The sequence below is a fragment of the Garra rufa genome, chromosome 9 (genome assembly GCF_049309525.1).
Source record: "Garra rufa chromosome 9, GarRuf1.0, whole genome shotgun sequence".
NCBI classification, from domain to species: domain Eukaryota; kingdom Metazoa; phylum Chordata; class Actinopteri; order Cypriniformes; family Cyprinidae; genus Garra; species Garra rufa.
Window position 1 is genome coordinate 22649385 of NC_133369.1, and position 16564 is coordinate 22665948.

General features: G+C 35.6%; 1 protein-coding gene across 1 annotated transcript in view; it reads right to left on the reverse strand.

The window, feature by feature from the left end:
- The window catches only part of LOC141343182 (integrin alpha-8-like), a 39251-nt gene that overhangs the window by 16501 nt on the left and 6186 nt on the right, over positions 1 to 16564 (reverse strand). The window contains exons 3-7 of the mRNA XM_073847783.1: positions 15801 to 15901; positions 15145 to 15268; positions 6780 to 6841; positions 6347 to 6392; positions 112 to 237 (exon numbers count right to left, since the gene is read on the reverse strand). Of these exons, the coding sequence (XP_073703884.1) occupies positions 112 to 237; positions 6347 to 6392; positions 6780 to 6841; positions 15145 to 15268; positions 15801 to 15901 (459 nt within the window). The remainder of the gene's footprint in view (positions 1 to 111; positions 238 to 6346; positions 6393 to 6779; positions 6842 to 15144; positions 15269 to 15800; positions 15902 to 16564) is intronic.

Genomic DNA, 16564 nt, shown 5'->3' on the forward strand with positions numbered 1-16564 from the left:
TTAAATTGACAGAGGGCTGGTCCTCTGACCCATAAACAGGGCCCCAAAGCAAATCACTGGTGTCCCATAAAGCATCTTTACCTTTCAACGGCAAACACACACATCTCTTACCTAGGTAACTGTCATCATATGTGTCCGATGCAGCCACAGTCTGCTTCTCTCCCTGAACTTTGCGCAGGATAGTTTTCAGGGAATAGCCGTTTAATATTTCTGCAACTCCTGCAGTGATCACTTGACCTAAACACACACAAATACACATTAGCTACACAGTTTGAACCAGTTCTCCTCTCTGCACACAACATTTTCCTCAACAAAGGTCTTGGTCACTGCAAAGTGCGCTTTTAGTCAGACTTCTCTTAAACATGCCGAGATAGATCCTTACTCTCTTCAGCACTGAACTGGCAAGCAATTCCAGCTGCAGTGTTGAACCCATTCCCTACTGAGAGTCTCCGCATTATCCTGTCTTCTTATGCATTTGTCTTACATGGATGACCAGCCTTTTTGGGGAATTTGAATGAATTAGTGTAATAGTAAACCTGCAATATTTGAGAAATCACAGATTTGGAATGACCAACTTCTCTTGCAATGGCTGAAAATGTCATCCCTTTGCCCTTTATCTGGCCGCTCTAAGGTGACTGAAACCCTCCAATGGGAGGTTGTCCCATTGGAGGGTTTCAGTCACCTTAGAGCGGCCCACCATCTTACAATATCAGTGAAGATTGGAGGAATGCTGCCAGTTAAATAAGGTTTGTCATATACAGTTGAAGTCAAAAGTTTACATACACCTTGCAGAATCTTCAAAATGTTAATTATTTTACCAAAATAAGAGGGATCATTCAAAATGCTTGATATTTTTTATTTAGTACTGACCTGAATAAGATATTTCATGTAAAAGACAAACAGTCCACAAGAATTAAAAAATAACAGCCGAATTTATAAAAATGACCCTGTTCAAAAGTTTACATACACTTGATTCTTAATACTGTGTTGTTACTTGAATGATCCACAGCTGTTTTTTTTTTTTTAGTAATAGTTTTTTGAGTCTGTTGTTTGTCCTGAACAGTTAAACTGCCTGCTGTCCTTCAGAAAAATCCTTTAGGTCCCATTAGTTCTGTGGTTTTTCAGCATCTTTGTGTATTTGAACCCTTTCCATCAATGACTGTATGATTTTGAGATCCATCTTTTCACACTGAGGACAACTGAGGGACTATGCAACTATTAAAGAAGGTTCAAACTCTCACTGATGCTCCAGAAGGGAGAGCCAGGGGTGTAAACTTTTGAACAGAATGTGTACAATTTTCTTATTTTGCCTAAATATAATTTTTTTTTTATTTAGTACTGCCCTTCAGAGGCTACAGAGGATACTTACATGTTTCCCAGAAGACAAAATAAGTGAAATTTACACTGATTATCAAATTCAAATTCAGTTGTCCTCAGTGTGAAAAAATGGATCTCAAAATCATACAGTCCTTGTTGGAAAGGGTTCAAATACACAAAAATGCTGAAAAAACACAACGTTTGTGGGACCTGAAGGATTTTTCTAAAGCACAGCAGGCAGTTTAACTGTTCAGGACAAACAAGGGACTCATGAACAACTATCACTAAACAAAAAAACACAGCTGTGGATCATTCAGGTAACAAGGCAATATTAAGAATCAAGTGGATGTAAACTTTTGAACGGGGTCATTTTTCTAAATTCAATTATTTTTTTTCTCTTGAGGACTATATGCAAATGTCTTTTATGTGAAATATCTTACGCAGGTCAGTACTAAATAAAAAATTACATGCATTTTGTATGATCCCTCTTATTTTGGTAAAATAATTAACATTTTGCAGATTCCGCAAGGTGTATGTAGACTTTTGACTTCAACTGTAATTAAGGAAATTAGATTAACACTAATAATTTGGAGGTATCTGTAAACTGCAATTGATTTATGAAATATGTTTACAAAAACGGCACTTCTACTCGTGTCAGGATAACTTCAGAAAGAACTAAGCAGTGTGAAATTAGCTAAATTCTGAACAGGCATTAAGACACCAAAATGAAAACATTCAAAGGGAACACAACTTCTCTCCAAAACTGCCAAAAACTCGCTGTAGATTTGTCATTCTGCAACTATCTACATTACACAAGCACTGAGGAAAACAACAACACAGATGCAGGTTCTCAGAATACGATGTGAAATGATGAAAAAAGAATGTGAAAGAGAGTAAGAGGAATGTCCTCCATTTTTGTTGTTCAAGTGCAATAAACACATTACTCTCTTTTACTACCAGGCTACAGCCTGACCTGAACCCCAACCATTAATCTCTCTTAATGTGTGTGTTTAGCTGTATGTCTGTGTTCAAGTGTCTCTATCAATTTGCATTTGTTTTGTGGACACACACGACACACAACATGTGGTGCTTTTTCTCCTCACAGAAATCTGTTGTCTTTTCCTCCAAAACATGATGAAAGGCAAAGGTTAAGATGGACTGACCGTGGGAAAAGAGGAGAGGAGAGAAAGCGTGTGGCAGGTCATAACTTCTAATGCATCTGTATTTGTCCACAGCATGAAGTATATGAGAGAAAGAGTAAGGGAGAGAGAAACCCTGTGTCTGACATTAGATTTTTGTGTCTTCGCAAGTCATCCGTCTCACCATTACAAACAAAAACCAATAACACATGTGAGACGTGACGCGGAACCCAGGATTATCAGTATTTATTAGAGGCTGTGACTCTGAAATCAGGCTGTGGGGGGTCTGAAGATTGAACAAATCTGTTTTTATGTCTCAACATACGACTGCAACTACACAGCAATCAACATCTAGCATTGTGATCCAAATCCAGACACATAAACAATCACATATACATCCGACCACTAAATATTTAGCTGTGCCTCATTTGGTCAGGGCCAAACATCCACTCAACACATTTTCTTAGATTTTTCAGAGAAGCAATATCCTCCTTCACTAAAAACAATAGTTAGATGTAGTCATGAAGCTTTCTCACACCTTTTGGATTTGAACCATATATATCTATGTATGCATAATCTGAAAAAATGTAATTATTTTACCAAAATAAGATCATACAAAATGCATGTTATTTTTTTATTTAGTACTGACCTGAATAAGATATTTCACATAAAAGATGTTTACATATAGTCCACAAGAGAAAATAGTTGAATTTATAAAAACTACCCTGTTCAAAAGTTTACACACACTTCAATCTTCATAAAAAAAATTCCTACAGGTCCCACAAATTCTTTGTTTGTTTTTTTTTTAGCATTTTTGTGCCCTTTCCAACAATGACTGTATGATTTTGAGATCCATCTTTTCAACTGAGGACAACTGAGGGACTCATATGCAACTGTTACAGAAGGTTCAAATGCTTACTGATGCTCCAGAAGGAAAAATTATGCATTAAGTGCCAGTGGTGTAAACTTATGAACAGAATGAAGATTTTCTTATTTTGCCTAAATATACAAGCTACATAAGCTACAGAAGACAAAATAAGTTAAATTTAACCTAATCTCTCACCCCCCAGCTCTTAATGCATTGTTTTTCCTTCGGGAGCAACATTGAGCATTTGAACCTTCTGTAATAGTTCTGTAGTCCTTCAGTTGACCTTAGTGTGAAAAGACAGATCCCAAAATCACACAGTCATTGTTGGAAAGGGATCAAATACACAAAAATGCCGAAAAGCGTAAGGATTTTTTTGACCTGAAGGGTTTTTCTGAAGAACAGTGGGCAGTTTAACTGTTCAGTACAAACAAAGGACTCATGAACAACTATCACTAAAAAAAAAAAAAACACAGATGTGCATCATTTAGGTAATAACACAGTATTAAAGGTCCCATATTGTCAAAATCGAAATTTCCTGGCTTTTTTCATGATAACTGAGGTCTAGGGGCTATGTAACTACCATATGAGTTTCAAAACAGTCAATCCACAGTAAACTGCACACAGCCTGCTTTAAGTAGCTGTTCATTTTCACGAGCCGCTGTGACTTCCGTAATGATGTGACGTCCGATCTACTCAGTCACCGCCTTCAGTCACCACCCCGAGCACCAATCACGTCCCACCCTCCTTTTGTCAAACCCAGACAACATCGTGTCCATAACATTGCTAAGCAACAACAACACGGAAACTAATCTAGAAAACCCTCTTCAGTCGATAGATGTCGAAACTACATCATTGCACAGGCTTCAGAACAACGTGAATATAAGAGACCAGTGGCACGTCAACTTCAGCCTCTTTCACACAGCGATTCCGGTAAATACACGGATAATGTTTCCCATGATTTGTTCCGGAGTTGTTTGATTTGGTTCATTCACAGTTGTTTTCCGGAATCTGTGCGTGCTTTACACACAACCCATAAAGACATGTGACGTTTGGATGTGAGATGTAATGCGACGCGTACGTTTCACTAAACTGAAACTAACCTGAACAAACTGTGCTTCAGTGCTGATAGTGAGGAGCTGGCTCTGCCTGATCGCCGCTTCATTCCACTTTGCACGTATTTTTTTGTTGTGAAGAGTCGCAGGGTAACGTGCATCATCACTACAACACTGCCTTTATGGTTCTGGCTTTTGTTCACACAGCACTCGTTCCCGTAATTTTCCAGAATCAGCGCGCATTGTGAACGGGGCTTTACTAAAGCAACAGTTATGTAGCTTACTGCATTCGGTGTTTGAAAAAGAAAAAACATTAATGATCATTCTGAAATATCCTGTTGAGTATCAGCAGGCTAGGCTCTCTCTATGGCTCTGGGTTCGGCTACAACGATACATGACCGTAGTTACCTGTGATTGGCCTGGCTGTGCGTCACTCAGAAAACAACAGGCCAATCAGAAGAGAGGCTCATGAATATTAATTAGATGGGCCAAAATCAACCTGTTTTTGACAGAGCTCCTAAAAAAGGAGCTGTAAAAATATATTGAGATGGATTTTGGCACTTATACCGCAAATATATATTCTTAAGGACAACAACAACTAAAATAAACCTCAAGAAATGTGTACAATATGGGACCTTTAAGAATCAAGTGTATGTAAACTTTTGAACAGGGCCATCTTTATAAATTCAACTATTGTTTTCTCCTGTGGACTATATGTAAATGTCTTATGTGAAATATCTTATTCAGGTCAGTACTAAATAAAAAATAACATGCATTTTGTTTCCTATTTTGGTAAAATAATTAACATTTTGCAGATTCTGCAAAGTGTGTGTAAACTTTTGACCACTGTATATTAATTTATATATATATATATATATGTATAATTCAATATATATATATATATATATATATATATATATATATATATATATATATACACATACAGTATACGCTATAGAAATGTTTAAGATTTTAAGAACTTTAGTATTTTATTTTTATATTTTATTTTCGGACATTTCCAGATTTCCATGACCGTGTGAATATCAATATACAACAGAAAATCTCACACTCATACTAACTGGCTAATTGAAATGTCCTTTTGGCTGATTTTAATACTAATTTTGAACTAGCACGTGTCACTAATACAACATAATACAAAAATTACAATTTAAACATATTATGCAAAAGTTGATCAAAACTGAATATAAATATCTGTAAAAAGGTGCACTAATAAAGCTAAGCATATTTTCAACAACTCAAAGTGGAACTGCCACTTTTGTTAATCAGCCAGATAAGTTGGTGCTGACAGTCTCAAAATGGAAAAAAAACTTGCTGATTTATTTATCCCTAACATAAACACAGCTAAACATCCACAGGTGTACAGATTTCTGCAATCTCTTTAAATGTATTTCATTAGCAATTGTGCAGAACGTATTATTCAAGTTAAAAGTGAGGCAGTGCAGGCTTTCATTAACCTGCTTTCACTAGAGTTTAAAAGCGATGATTACAGCTCTAACTGTGAGCCAGCATTAAAGCCACTGACCAGAAAGTGCTGCTCATTGACCTCTCTCTGTCTTCTATTATCACAACCGCTATATTACCGCTATCACTGACCCATCTGTGATGAGTGAACTGCGGCAGAACACTTGACTGAGGAGTGAATGCCGAGCTCTGACTGACTAAACAGACTCAGCAATGGTAGCGCTAACACAATGAGATAATCTCTGATTATTTTGGTAACAGGGCTCGAGGGAGGTGACGTGTCATCATTCTGAATGTCTGTTATTTTGCTCTGAAGGTGGAGGAAGGGTCAGCCTGGTCAGTTTGTTGGACAGGACTGAGATTCTTGTGGTCCTGTGAGATTGTGAGTCTGGGATATGAGAGTCTTGTGTCTGCCAATCTCACTCTGAGAGACTCTGTAAAAGGATGGAATGATGGAAAAGACAAAATAATGGGGAGAAGTGTGTTACCTTGCCAGTAGAAACTCCCTGGCCCTCCCACAACCAGAGTCCCTTCCTGAAAGACGGAGAAAAAACAAGTGAGGAAATAGCAGAGAAGGTAGAAATGAGGACACAGGCCTTGGAAATATGTTTGTGTTTATTTCTGTGTTTGTTTGTGCATTTTGAGCAGGGTTATGGAGAAAGAAAGACAAGCTGCTGACAAGAGTGATAAACACTGAATATTATAAACACAGGAGTGAGTATAAGTAGAGATCAAAGAAATAAGTCATGAACATAAAGAAATTAAAACTCTTCCTGATTGAATAAGGGGTCAAATTGATACATAAATGCAGGGTCTAACAGTCCGTTTCCATTTAAAACTGGAATTGAAGTGAATGTTTTGAATCTGAAACAAAAATCAGGAGTGTGTAATCATAAATGGTTGAAAAGGGAGATTTGGTACCTTAGTGAAATCAACACTGAAGCCCGCCTGACAGAAGCCCTGGCCTTCGGGGTCCGGGTTATCTGTAAAGATCAGAGCAACTTCTGTAATACATAGTCATTAGGATATGACTGAGTACATAAAGTTTCAGCACTTTGAAGACACATCTATAAAATTTTTATGTAAATATATGACGTGATACAATGAATGAGTTAACAAGTTAATACTTCATATTATTCTTGAATGTAAATGTAAATATGGGGTCAAAATTACTTTTTGAACTACACTCTTCAAAAGTTTGGGATCGGTAAGATTTTTAATGTTTTCTTTTTTCTTTTTTTTTAAGAATTCTCTTATGCTCATCAAGGCTGCATTTACTTGACTGAAAATACAGAATTGTTTTTTTTTTTTTGTACAGTTTAAAATCATTTTCTCTTTTAATATATTTTAGAGTACTTTTTTCCTGTAATGCAAAGCTGACTTTTTATCAGCCATTACTCCAGTCTTCAGTGTCACATGATCCTTTAGAAACCATTCTAATATGCTGATTTATTACTTTTATTATCAATGCTGGAAACAGTTGTGCTGCTTAATATTTTTTGGGAACCTGGAATGTTTTTTAGGATTCTTTGATGAATAAAAGGATAAAAAGAACAGCATTTATTCAAAACAGAAATCTTTTCTAACAATATACAGTTGCAATCGAAATTATTCAACCCCCTTGACATGCAAGACATTTTGATCAAGACAATTTGTTTTTCTACAAACAAATCTACAAAGGCATTAGTACACTATTAGATAAAGTATTTTAATACACATTTGAGTAATTCTGAGAACATAAATTGATAAATAATGGAAAAAAAATAAATAATTGTCTCTAAACGTTCATGTTCAAAATTATTCAACCCCCAAAAGTAAAATTTGGTGCAGAACCTTTTATTATTTAAAACCACTAATAAACGCTGTTTGAAAGTTTTTAGAAGCGTTGATCACCTCTCTATAGCAATCTTGGACCATTCCTCAGCTGAAACAGCTTTTAGATCACGGATAATCTTTGGTTTTCACTTTGCCACTGCTTTCTTCAAATTCGACCAAATATTTTCAATGAGAATTAAATCTGGAGACTGAACAGGCCACTCAAGATCATTCTGTGACTGATCCCTGAACCAAGCAGAAGTAGATTTGGATGTTTACTTTGGGATGATTGTCCTGCAGGGAAGTCCATTGATCATCATCTTCGGTCTTTGCACCAAAGGCATCACAATTCTTGTCAAAATGGCTTGATACTTCAAAGAATCCATGGTTCCCTTCATACGGTCATGTTTTCCACTTCATGCTACAGTAAAACAACCCCATAATTGGATCAGCTCACCTCCATGTTTGACCATGGAGATAGTGTTCTTCTGCTCATTAGTTTTCCCTTTTTTGCACCAGACATACCGCTGATCTATATGTCCAAAAAGTTCTAGTTTGGTCACATCACTCCATAACACATTCTTCCAGAACTCCACAGGTCTATCCAAATAAATTTTAGCTTATTCAAGCTGACTTTTTTTTCTTCTTGATCAAGAATGGTATTCGCCAAGATGCCCCAACATGAAGGCGATGCCTGTCTTATGTTCATCTTCTACTCTGGAATGAAATATTTTTCCTCCTTTCATCGGGTCATCTCGCAAGTCTTTGGTTGTACATTGCAGGTTTTTCTCAGTTGCTCTGATAGAACATTTTATGAAATTGTGCATTTTTGGTTCAACACCCTCAAAGGTTTTCTGGTACAACACACATAGCCTTAGACTTTCTAATACAATAAAACTATTTCTTCTCTATAGCTTTTGTGAAAGCTCTGTTGACTTTACCATATTTGCTACTCAACTTCAGCACATGCATGGGATAAATGTATAGATGTGTAACATCTCAAGTTATTTCAGTTTTTTTGAATAGTTTCTAAAGGCTTAATTGTGTTTTAGGATAATTTTGTTCCTTACCACAAAAATAAATGACTTAAAACAGCAATGATGAATAGGGGTTCAATAATTACAGCAGCTGTGTTATTAAAAAATCCTCAAAAACTCAAACACACTACATTATATATTGACATTGTCACTTTTAATATGCCAGTTAACTGTTGTAGATGCAATTTTTATAAAGTCCTGAAACTTCAGACAAGCTTTTATTTGTAAAGTACTGCAGTCTCTGGGGGATTGAATAATTTTGATTGTAACTGTAAGTCACTTTTAAATATTAAATAAATCACTTTTTATCGATTTAACACATCCTTGGTAAATAAAAGTAATAATTTCTTAAAACTTTACTGACCACATTTTTGACTTTTATTGTTATAAAAGATTCTATTTTAAATAAATGTTGTTCTTTTTAACGTTTCATTTATATTTATTAAAGAATCCAAAAAAATAAGTATCACCGGTTCCAACAAAATATTAATGAGTACAACTGTTTCCAACATTGATAATAAATCAGCATATTAGAATGATTTCTGAAGGATCATGTGACACTGAAGACTGGAGTAATGATGCTGAAAATTTAGAATTAATCACAGGAATAAATTACATTTTAAAATATATTCACACAGAAAACAGTTATTTTACATTGAAATAATATTTCACAATATTACTGTTTTTTCCTGGATTTTTGATCAGATAAATGCAGCCTTGATGAGCATAAGAAACATCTTTTAAAAACCATTAAAAATCTTACTGATCATAAACTTTTGAATGGTAGTGATATTCAGTAATTACTGAATATACTGGAATAATTATAAATCAGACAGATAATGCATTAAAATATTATAATAGTAAAATATTAATGCAGTATATTAACAATATACTTATTATATAGTGTATTATTAATATAATAATATATTAATAATACACTATATAACAGCATACAACTACGAAATACTACTACTAAAAATATAATTGTTTATTTTAATTGATCATTTTCAGTATATTCAGTTATTTTTGGAATATTTGTTATGTTATAACAGTAATTTTAATTATTCTTACACTAAAGAGGGGAAAAAACATCAACAATTATCCAATATACTGTCCCCTGTACCACTGAAAAATATAAATATATATTAAAAAAATATAATTATTATTATTGTTGTTTTTTAAAATGTAGTTATTGACAGATATATTGATTATTTTATGATATATTGATTATTAAATATTTTCAGTAACGTAAGTATAATATAATTCATATTCATATGAGCAAAGCCACTGCCAATTCTTGACATCACAAATCTGCACAAATCCTTCCTGTCTGCAACTCTTTATAAAACAAAATGGCACCTATGGTCCTAACCCTACGCTTAATCCCAAACCCAACTATAACCAACCCCTAAGTCAGTAGAAGATAACTGATTGATAAGAATGATGCTCCAACCCAACATCCAGACCAAAATATAACTAGAAATCTGACTGGAAGATAGGAATAGCAGGAACATGCTGTATGATGTACAGTAAGTTCTGTCCTGTGAGTGTTGTTATAATGTGTACAGTAGGTGGGGAGGTTTAATGAGGCAGAACATCACTTCCAAATCCCAGTGCCTGTTCTTGTCATGTTCTCTAAAAATACAATAAACACTCTCATTCTGACCCTTTTTCTCTTCTTCCACTTTTCTACCAGACTTAGCATTTAATTTTTCACATTTTCTCAATACTTCGCAAATGTGTGTTGCAGACTGAACACAAGCTGGTTTATATCAACACAGATCTTCTCTGCCCCGAGTCTTGGCAGGGACTCCTAGCTGACCTGCCAGTTAGACGGCTGGCACTTGAAATTGTTTAACAAAGAATGAGGAAAGTAATTCACAGTCATTATGGCCTCATGTATCATATAAAAATTTTCCCTCAGAACACATTAGGCACAATGATTATTAATATACCACTTCACTCTACATTAACTGTTCATAAACACGTCTGTGTATGTGCTTCTTATGTAAGTTTAAGAGAAAGTGTCTATCTGATATGACGACAAGGGTCAAATTCATCAACTACCATAACTGTGAATGAGACTTTAAAGTACAGGAAATAAGCAGGAAATTACATTAAAGTAAACAAGCGAGTTTCCCCTTTGATCTTTGTTTACAGCAGGGCATATGACCGCCATGGCAACTGGCACAACTGGGCAGCCTGAGAAGCAATGGACACATCTGTGATTCTGTATGAAAAGCAGAGTGGGCATGACTAGTGTTTTTTGCTAGTCGGCTAGTCATCTAAAAATAGTCAACCGGCTATATGTAACCATATGTAGAGTAAATCAGTCAGCCCTGACGAAGAGTCTGTGAGTGTGTCTGTGAAGATGAGGACGATGCAGGTGAGAAACCAAAGCGTGCATACTTCATTACACAGATTTATGCTGTTTGCATTGCAATGAACAATGCCAAAACCTGTCATGTTTCACTGGCTTATAGGTTCTGTCAGCCTTTGGGCAGAACTTGATTCATTTCAGGGCGGTATGCAAGAATTTTGGCTTGCAGGTGAGCACACTAAATGAACACAGACCATCTTACACTTATAACTGACAAAGTTCTCTGGATTCATGCTATTTTAACTCTATTTTTTCTCAATCATTCTAAATATAACTGACCATTACGGTTTTCTATACAAAACTGTCATGAAGCTACACTACTGTTAAAAAGTTTTAGGTCGGTAAGACTTTTAAAATGTTTTTTTTGTTCAAGGCTGCATTTATGTGACCAAAAATACAGTAAAAACAGAAATATTGCAAATTATTATTACAATTGAACAAAACTGTTTTCTATTTTAAAGTGCATATTGCAGGTTAAAAAAAAATTCGAGATAAACATATATTCGTGAATGAAAATACTATACGAACCGTTAATGCGCTATTTGAAAATATTTTACAAGACCTAAGGGCACAAATTTAGAAGACAAAGTGACGGTTTCCTTGACAGCTCTCAAAAACAGCTTTTTTTTCCACACCGCGTCATATGACGTCACGAGAGGGAGTCGTTCGCCTAGCTCTGATGCTATTCAGTAGGAGCAGTCTTGAGTTAGTGTGTTTTCGGTAGTTATTTTTAATTTTAATTGATCATCGTCATGGTAAATTATTGTGTTTATGGAGGCTGCACAAACTCCAGCCTGTCAGGACATCGTGTCCACGGGTTTACTTACAATAAAAAGAACGGTGCTATCTTCTGTATATGGGTGCGTTTGTGCGGATGAAGTGACTGGCCTATACTAATGCATCTGCTTCGAAAAACGCGTTCACTTTACTCTGGAGGATTATCATCCCGGCGATATGATGCAGTTCAACATGAGATGCTGAAGCAAGAACCAAGTGAGGCTCAGAGCCGGTGCAGTTCCTTCGGTGCACACAGCAGCTTCATCGGGTCCGCTGTCAGACTGTGGATCGTCCGAAGCCGTCAGAGATGCAGCTCGACGAAAACGTGAACTGCACCGTAAGTTTTGTTTTTCTTCTCACAACTTCTCATAAATACCAAATCCGTGAACATATTTATTTAAATAATGAGACAACGAGATGTGTATACGTTTTTGTAAAGCACCGTAGCTAGCTTGTAAGCATTAGCAATATCATTTTAAGAACTGTGTAAAAACGGTACCATATAGGAGAAGGCATTACTGGTCAGTTATCCTCAGTTTGTTAATATTATAATCATCAAGTCTAGTTACAGCTTGGTCACATTGTTTGCACAGCTAATTTGTAATGTATTGTCATGTGTTGTGTTTATAGGGCTTTGGGAGACATTGCAAGACATGAGTCTGTGTGAAGATCTGAAGCAGTGGAGGCCAGCTGTTATTAACCACCTCTAATATAACACATTAGTGGGATACCCACACTGACAATAGTTTTCTTTCAGTAGTATATGTTTTGTACATCTACATGTATATATTAACAGTTGCAATGTTGTGTTTTAAGTTGGGTATTAACAGTACTATGAAATAATATTTATGATTTATTGCTGTATAAATGAAACTGAATTGAATTAGCCATAAATGCAGCTCTGCTTGATATATATGTTGTAAACTTCATAAAAAATGTATACAGTAAGACAATTTGTGATTGTGATTATTTTTTATTGTTTGTCACCAAAATGGGGCCATTCAAAACCTTTATAAAGTAATCCTTCCTCTGTAAACTGTCTAATAGCTGACACAACACATGCAGGTAAGGGCTTCCTGATGAGCAGACAACTTTATGCTGTCAATATTAAATGTCTTATACCAATGGCATCAAAAGTTTTACTTTACATGTATTTGTCACCTAAATATAGTCAAACTGTAATTGAGATAAAATGTTACTGTTTATTTGTACGTTTTTTATTTGTAAGTATTTAGCTCAGAGTAATAAATGATCTCTACCATAAACTTACTCATGTCTGCTGGCCTGGAGATGCCCCTGCCTAAAATGCATTTAAGCTATAATGTAGAACCTATTTTGATTTCAGACAGCAAGCCTCAAAGCCTGGGTGCAGAGTCAGAGACAGCACATCAAGTTTGGGGGTATTTCCCATATAAGCATATAATAAAACAAAAAGGTGTTTATCTCTCTCGCGCGCGCGGTAATAAAAACCCGCTATATCACGTAACGTTTGCATCGGAAATTAATGAGTATGACACGCTTGATCAACGATCATTCGTTTGTGTTACTGGTAAGTAGAATCAATACTTTTAGATGACAAATGCTATGATTTTGCCCGATTAGATATCGTCAGCTAACACTGATCTCTCTCAGACACCTGCCCTGTTCTCCTCACACCACAACTTAATTTGTCTCCTCTGACCGCTGTTCTGTTTAATCCTGGCATGTCCCTGCTCTCTTGGCCACATAGCAGTCTCATATTTGTGTCTGTGGTTCGTCATACAAGTGTAAATAAACATTTTAAATGTTCTCTGCGTCCGAACAGTCATTGCGATCCATTGTTTTCCTATGGTTTACATTGACCGCTCTCCCTCTCGTTACGTCACTACCGGTTTGCCAGTTTTTCAGATGCGGAAGTAAAATTCTCTCACAAAAACGACTCTAGAAGCCTTAATAGCGTATTTTGAAGTATATTTTAAAGAAAATCTGGTTCCTACATTATTTTTCTATACATCAATTCACCGGAGTCTCTAACCTGCAATATGCACTTTAATACACTACCAGTCAAAAGATTTTTAATGTTTTTTGAAGATATCTCTTTTGCTCAACAAGCCTGCATTTATTGGATCCAAAATACAGCAAAAGTAATATTGTGAAATATTTTTACAATTTAAAATAACTACTTTCTATTTGAATATGTAAAATTTAATTTATTCCTGTGATCAAAACTAAATTTTCAGCATCATTACTCTAACATAATAACATAATCCATCATTCTAATATGCTGATTTGCTGTTCAAGAAACATTTTCTATTATTATTATTATTATCATCATCAATATTTAGTAAAATCTTTTCAGGATTCTTTGATGAATAGAAGCATTTATCTGAAATATAAATTTTGTTTCAGAATTCTTATATAAATAAAAAGTCAATAATAACAACATTTCTTTTGAACAGAACAGAAATCTTTTAAAACAATTGAAAAACTACCATTTAAAAGTTTTTTTTTTTTATTAATTATTTTTTTGAGGGGGGGTAATGATAGAAATTAATAATTTTATTTAGCAAGGATGCTTTAAATGGATGATAAAGACATTTATAATGTTACAAAAGATTTATGTTGCAGATAAATGCTGCTCTTCTGAACTTTCTATTCATCAAATACACCTGAAACAATTCTACTCTGCTGTTTTCAACATAATAATAAGAAGAAATATTTTTTGAGCAGCAAATCAGAATATTAGAATGATTTCTGAAAGATCATGTGACCAGAGTAATGATGCTAAAAATTCAGCTTTGAAATCACAGGAATAAATTAATTTCAAAATATATTCAAACAGAAAACTGTTATTTTAAATAGTAAAAACGTTTTAAAATGTTACTGGTTTTCTGTACTTTGGATCAAATAAATGCAGCCTTAGTGAGCAGAAGAAAAAACTTTTGACTGCTCAAGAAATATTATCAATGTTTTTCAGGATTCTTTAATTAATTTAATGTTCAAAAGAACCGCATTTATTTAAAACAGATTTATTTTAAAGTTTTTACCATCACTTTTAATCAACTGAATGCATCTTTGCTAAAAGTATTCTAAAAATCTTACAGACCTCAAACTTCTAAACTTTTGAATGCAACACAGATGTGAACAGTGTGTTCCTGTTCTAAACAAATTGAGATATGCCGAACTTTAGGAAATCTTAAAAACATTGCTTTTCAATTTGCAAGCAGTTTAAGTTAAAATGCACACTGATTGGTTCTGCATCACAGCTTCTGTGTGTGTGTATGTGTAAAATACTCACTGGTTCGACACGGTGAATACTCAGCATAGGCACTGAAGTTCTGCACAGCCACATAACAAGTTCCCACTGGATCCATCTCACTGCTGACCTTCACTGTCCTCCAGTGATAGAGGGGTGCACAAGCCTGCAAAAGCACACAGACACAATGTTACTCAAACATAAAAAGACTCCTTAGGACTGAACTGGAGATGAAAAACATCCCGTCTTCTGTAATTTTCTGAATAAAGAAAAATGAAAGAGCTAAATGTTTCCGTATTTGATTGTTTGAAGAACAACAGTCACATTTGGGAACCATGCCTTCCCTCATGTAATAACTCTGGGCTTTTTCTTTCAAACATCAGCAGTTCTCCACCTCGCATGGTCAACCTCAAATCAACATTTTCCAAAACCCCCTCAGTAACGGGGACAGAGCCACATTTCCTATCAAAACATTTCCCCAAAACAACACTCCCATGCATTCATGAATGAAACTCTGATTCTGGCTCCCATTCATACATGAATGAAACACTAATGCTATTAAAGCCATTGATGGGCAGATACTTACTGATAAAGAGTAGAGTTTCCAACCGCATCCATGAATGCACGGAAGCATACATCCAGCATGAGGATGACTGTAAATGGTCTTTAACTGGATTATATTTCTGAGCATCACTTACCACCACTTTGCCTTTGTGGGTCCTGACTGTGGCCCCAAACCACTGATGGGATTTAAATTCTAGAGGCTCCCGTGTCCCGTTCACTTTAATCATCCGGTTATCTGGAGAAAAGGGAGAGGAAGAATGAAAGTTCGAGAAAAACAAAGCGGGACTTCATTAAATAATAAACAGAAAACAACAGGCAGCTGAGAATCATAACAGATTGCGAAAACCCTTCTGCCAATACACTCATTTCGGAACAGCATGAGCCATGAAACAGCAAATTAGGTTTCAAATGAGTCTGAATGTGTTTGTTTATATGAAGGCACATCTACAGGGGGTTGTTTTACTCTCCGAGTGTGTAGGGTTGGGAATCGAAAATCGATTCCGATTCTGGAATCGGATACTTAAGATAAAGAATCGGATACTTGTTATAATATTAAAATTTCGATTCCTCGTTTCGATTCCTGGTTGCATTTTTTCCATCTAGTGATCTGCCAGGACCTTCCGCGCGTGCAATCTGCCAGGACTTTACGTGGTAATGTAAACATCAGTCGAAAAGATGGATCACGGTAAGCGTTTAAAAGTGTGTCTACGCTTTGTAAAAACCGAAGACAAATCTACCGCTGCACGCAAACTTCATCTTAGAGATCTGCAAGGGACGGATTTTAGTCCTGCGCCCGCCCACTCCAGAAGGAATATATGTTATTTCGTCCCGCAAAAGCCCACATAAAAGTCACTTATACCCCCGCGGGAAGACAGGTATCTACTTTATCTCTTGGCTG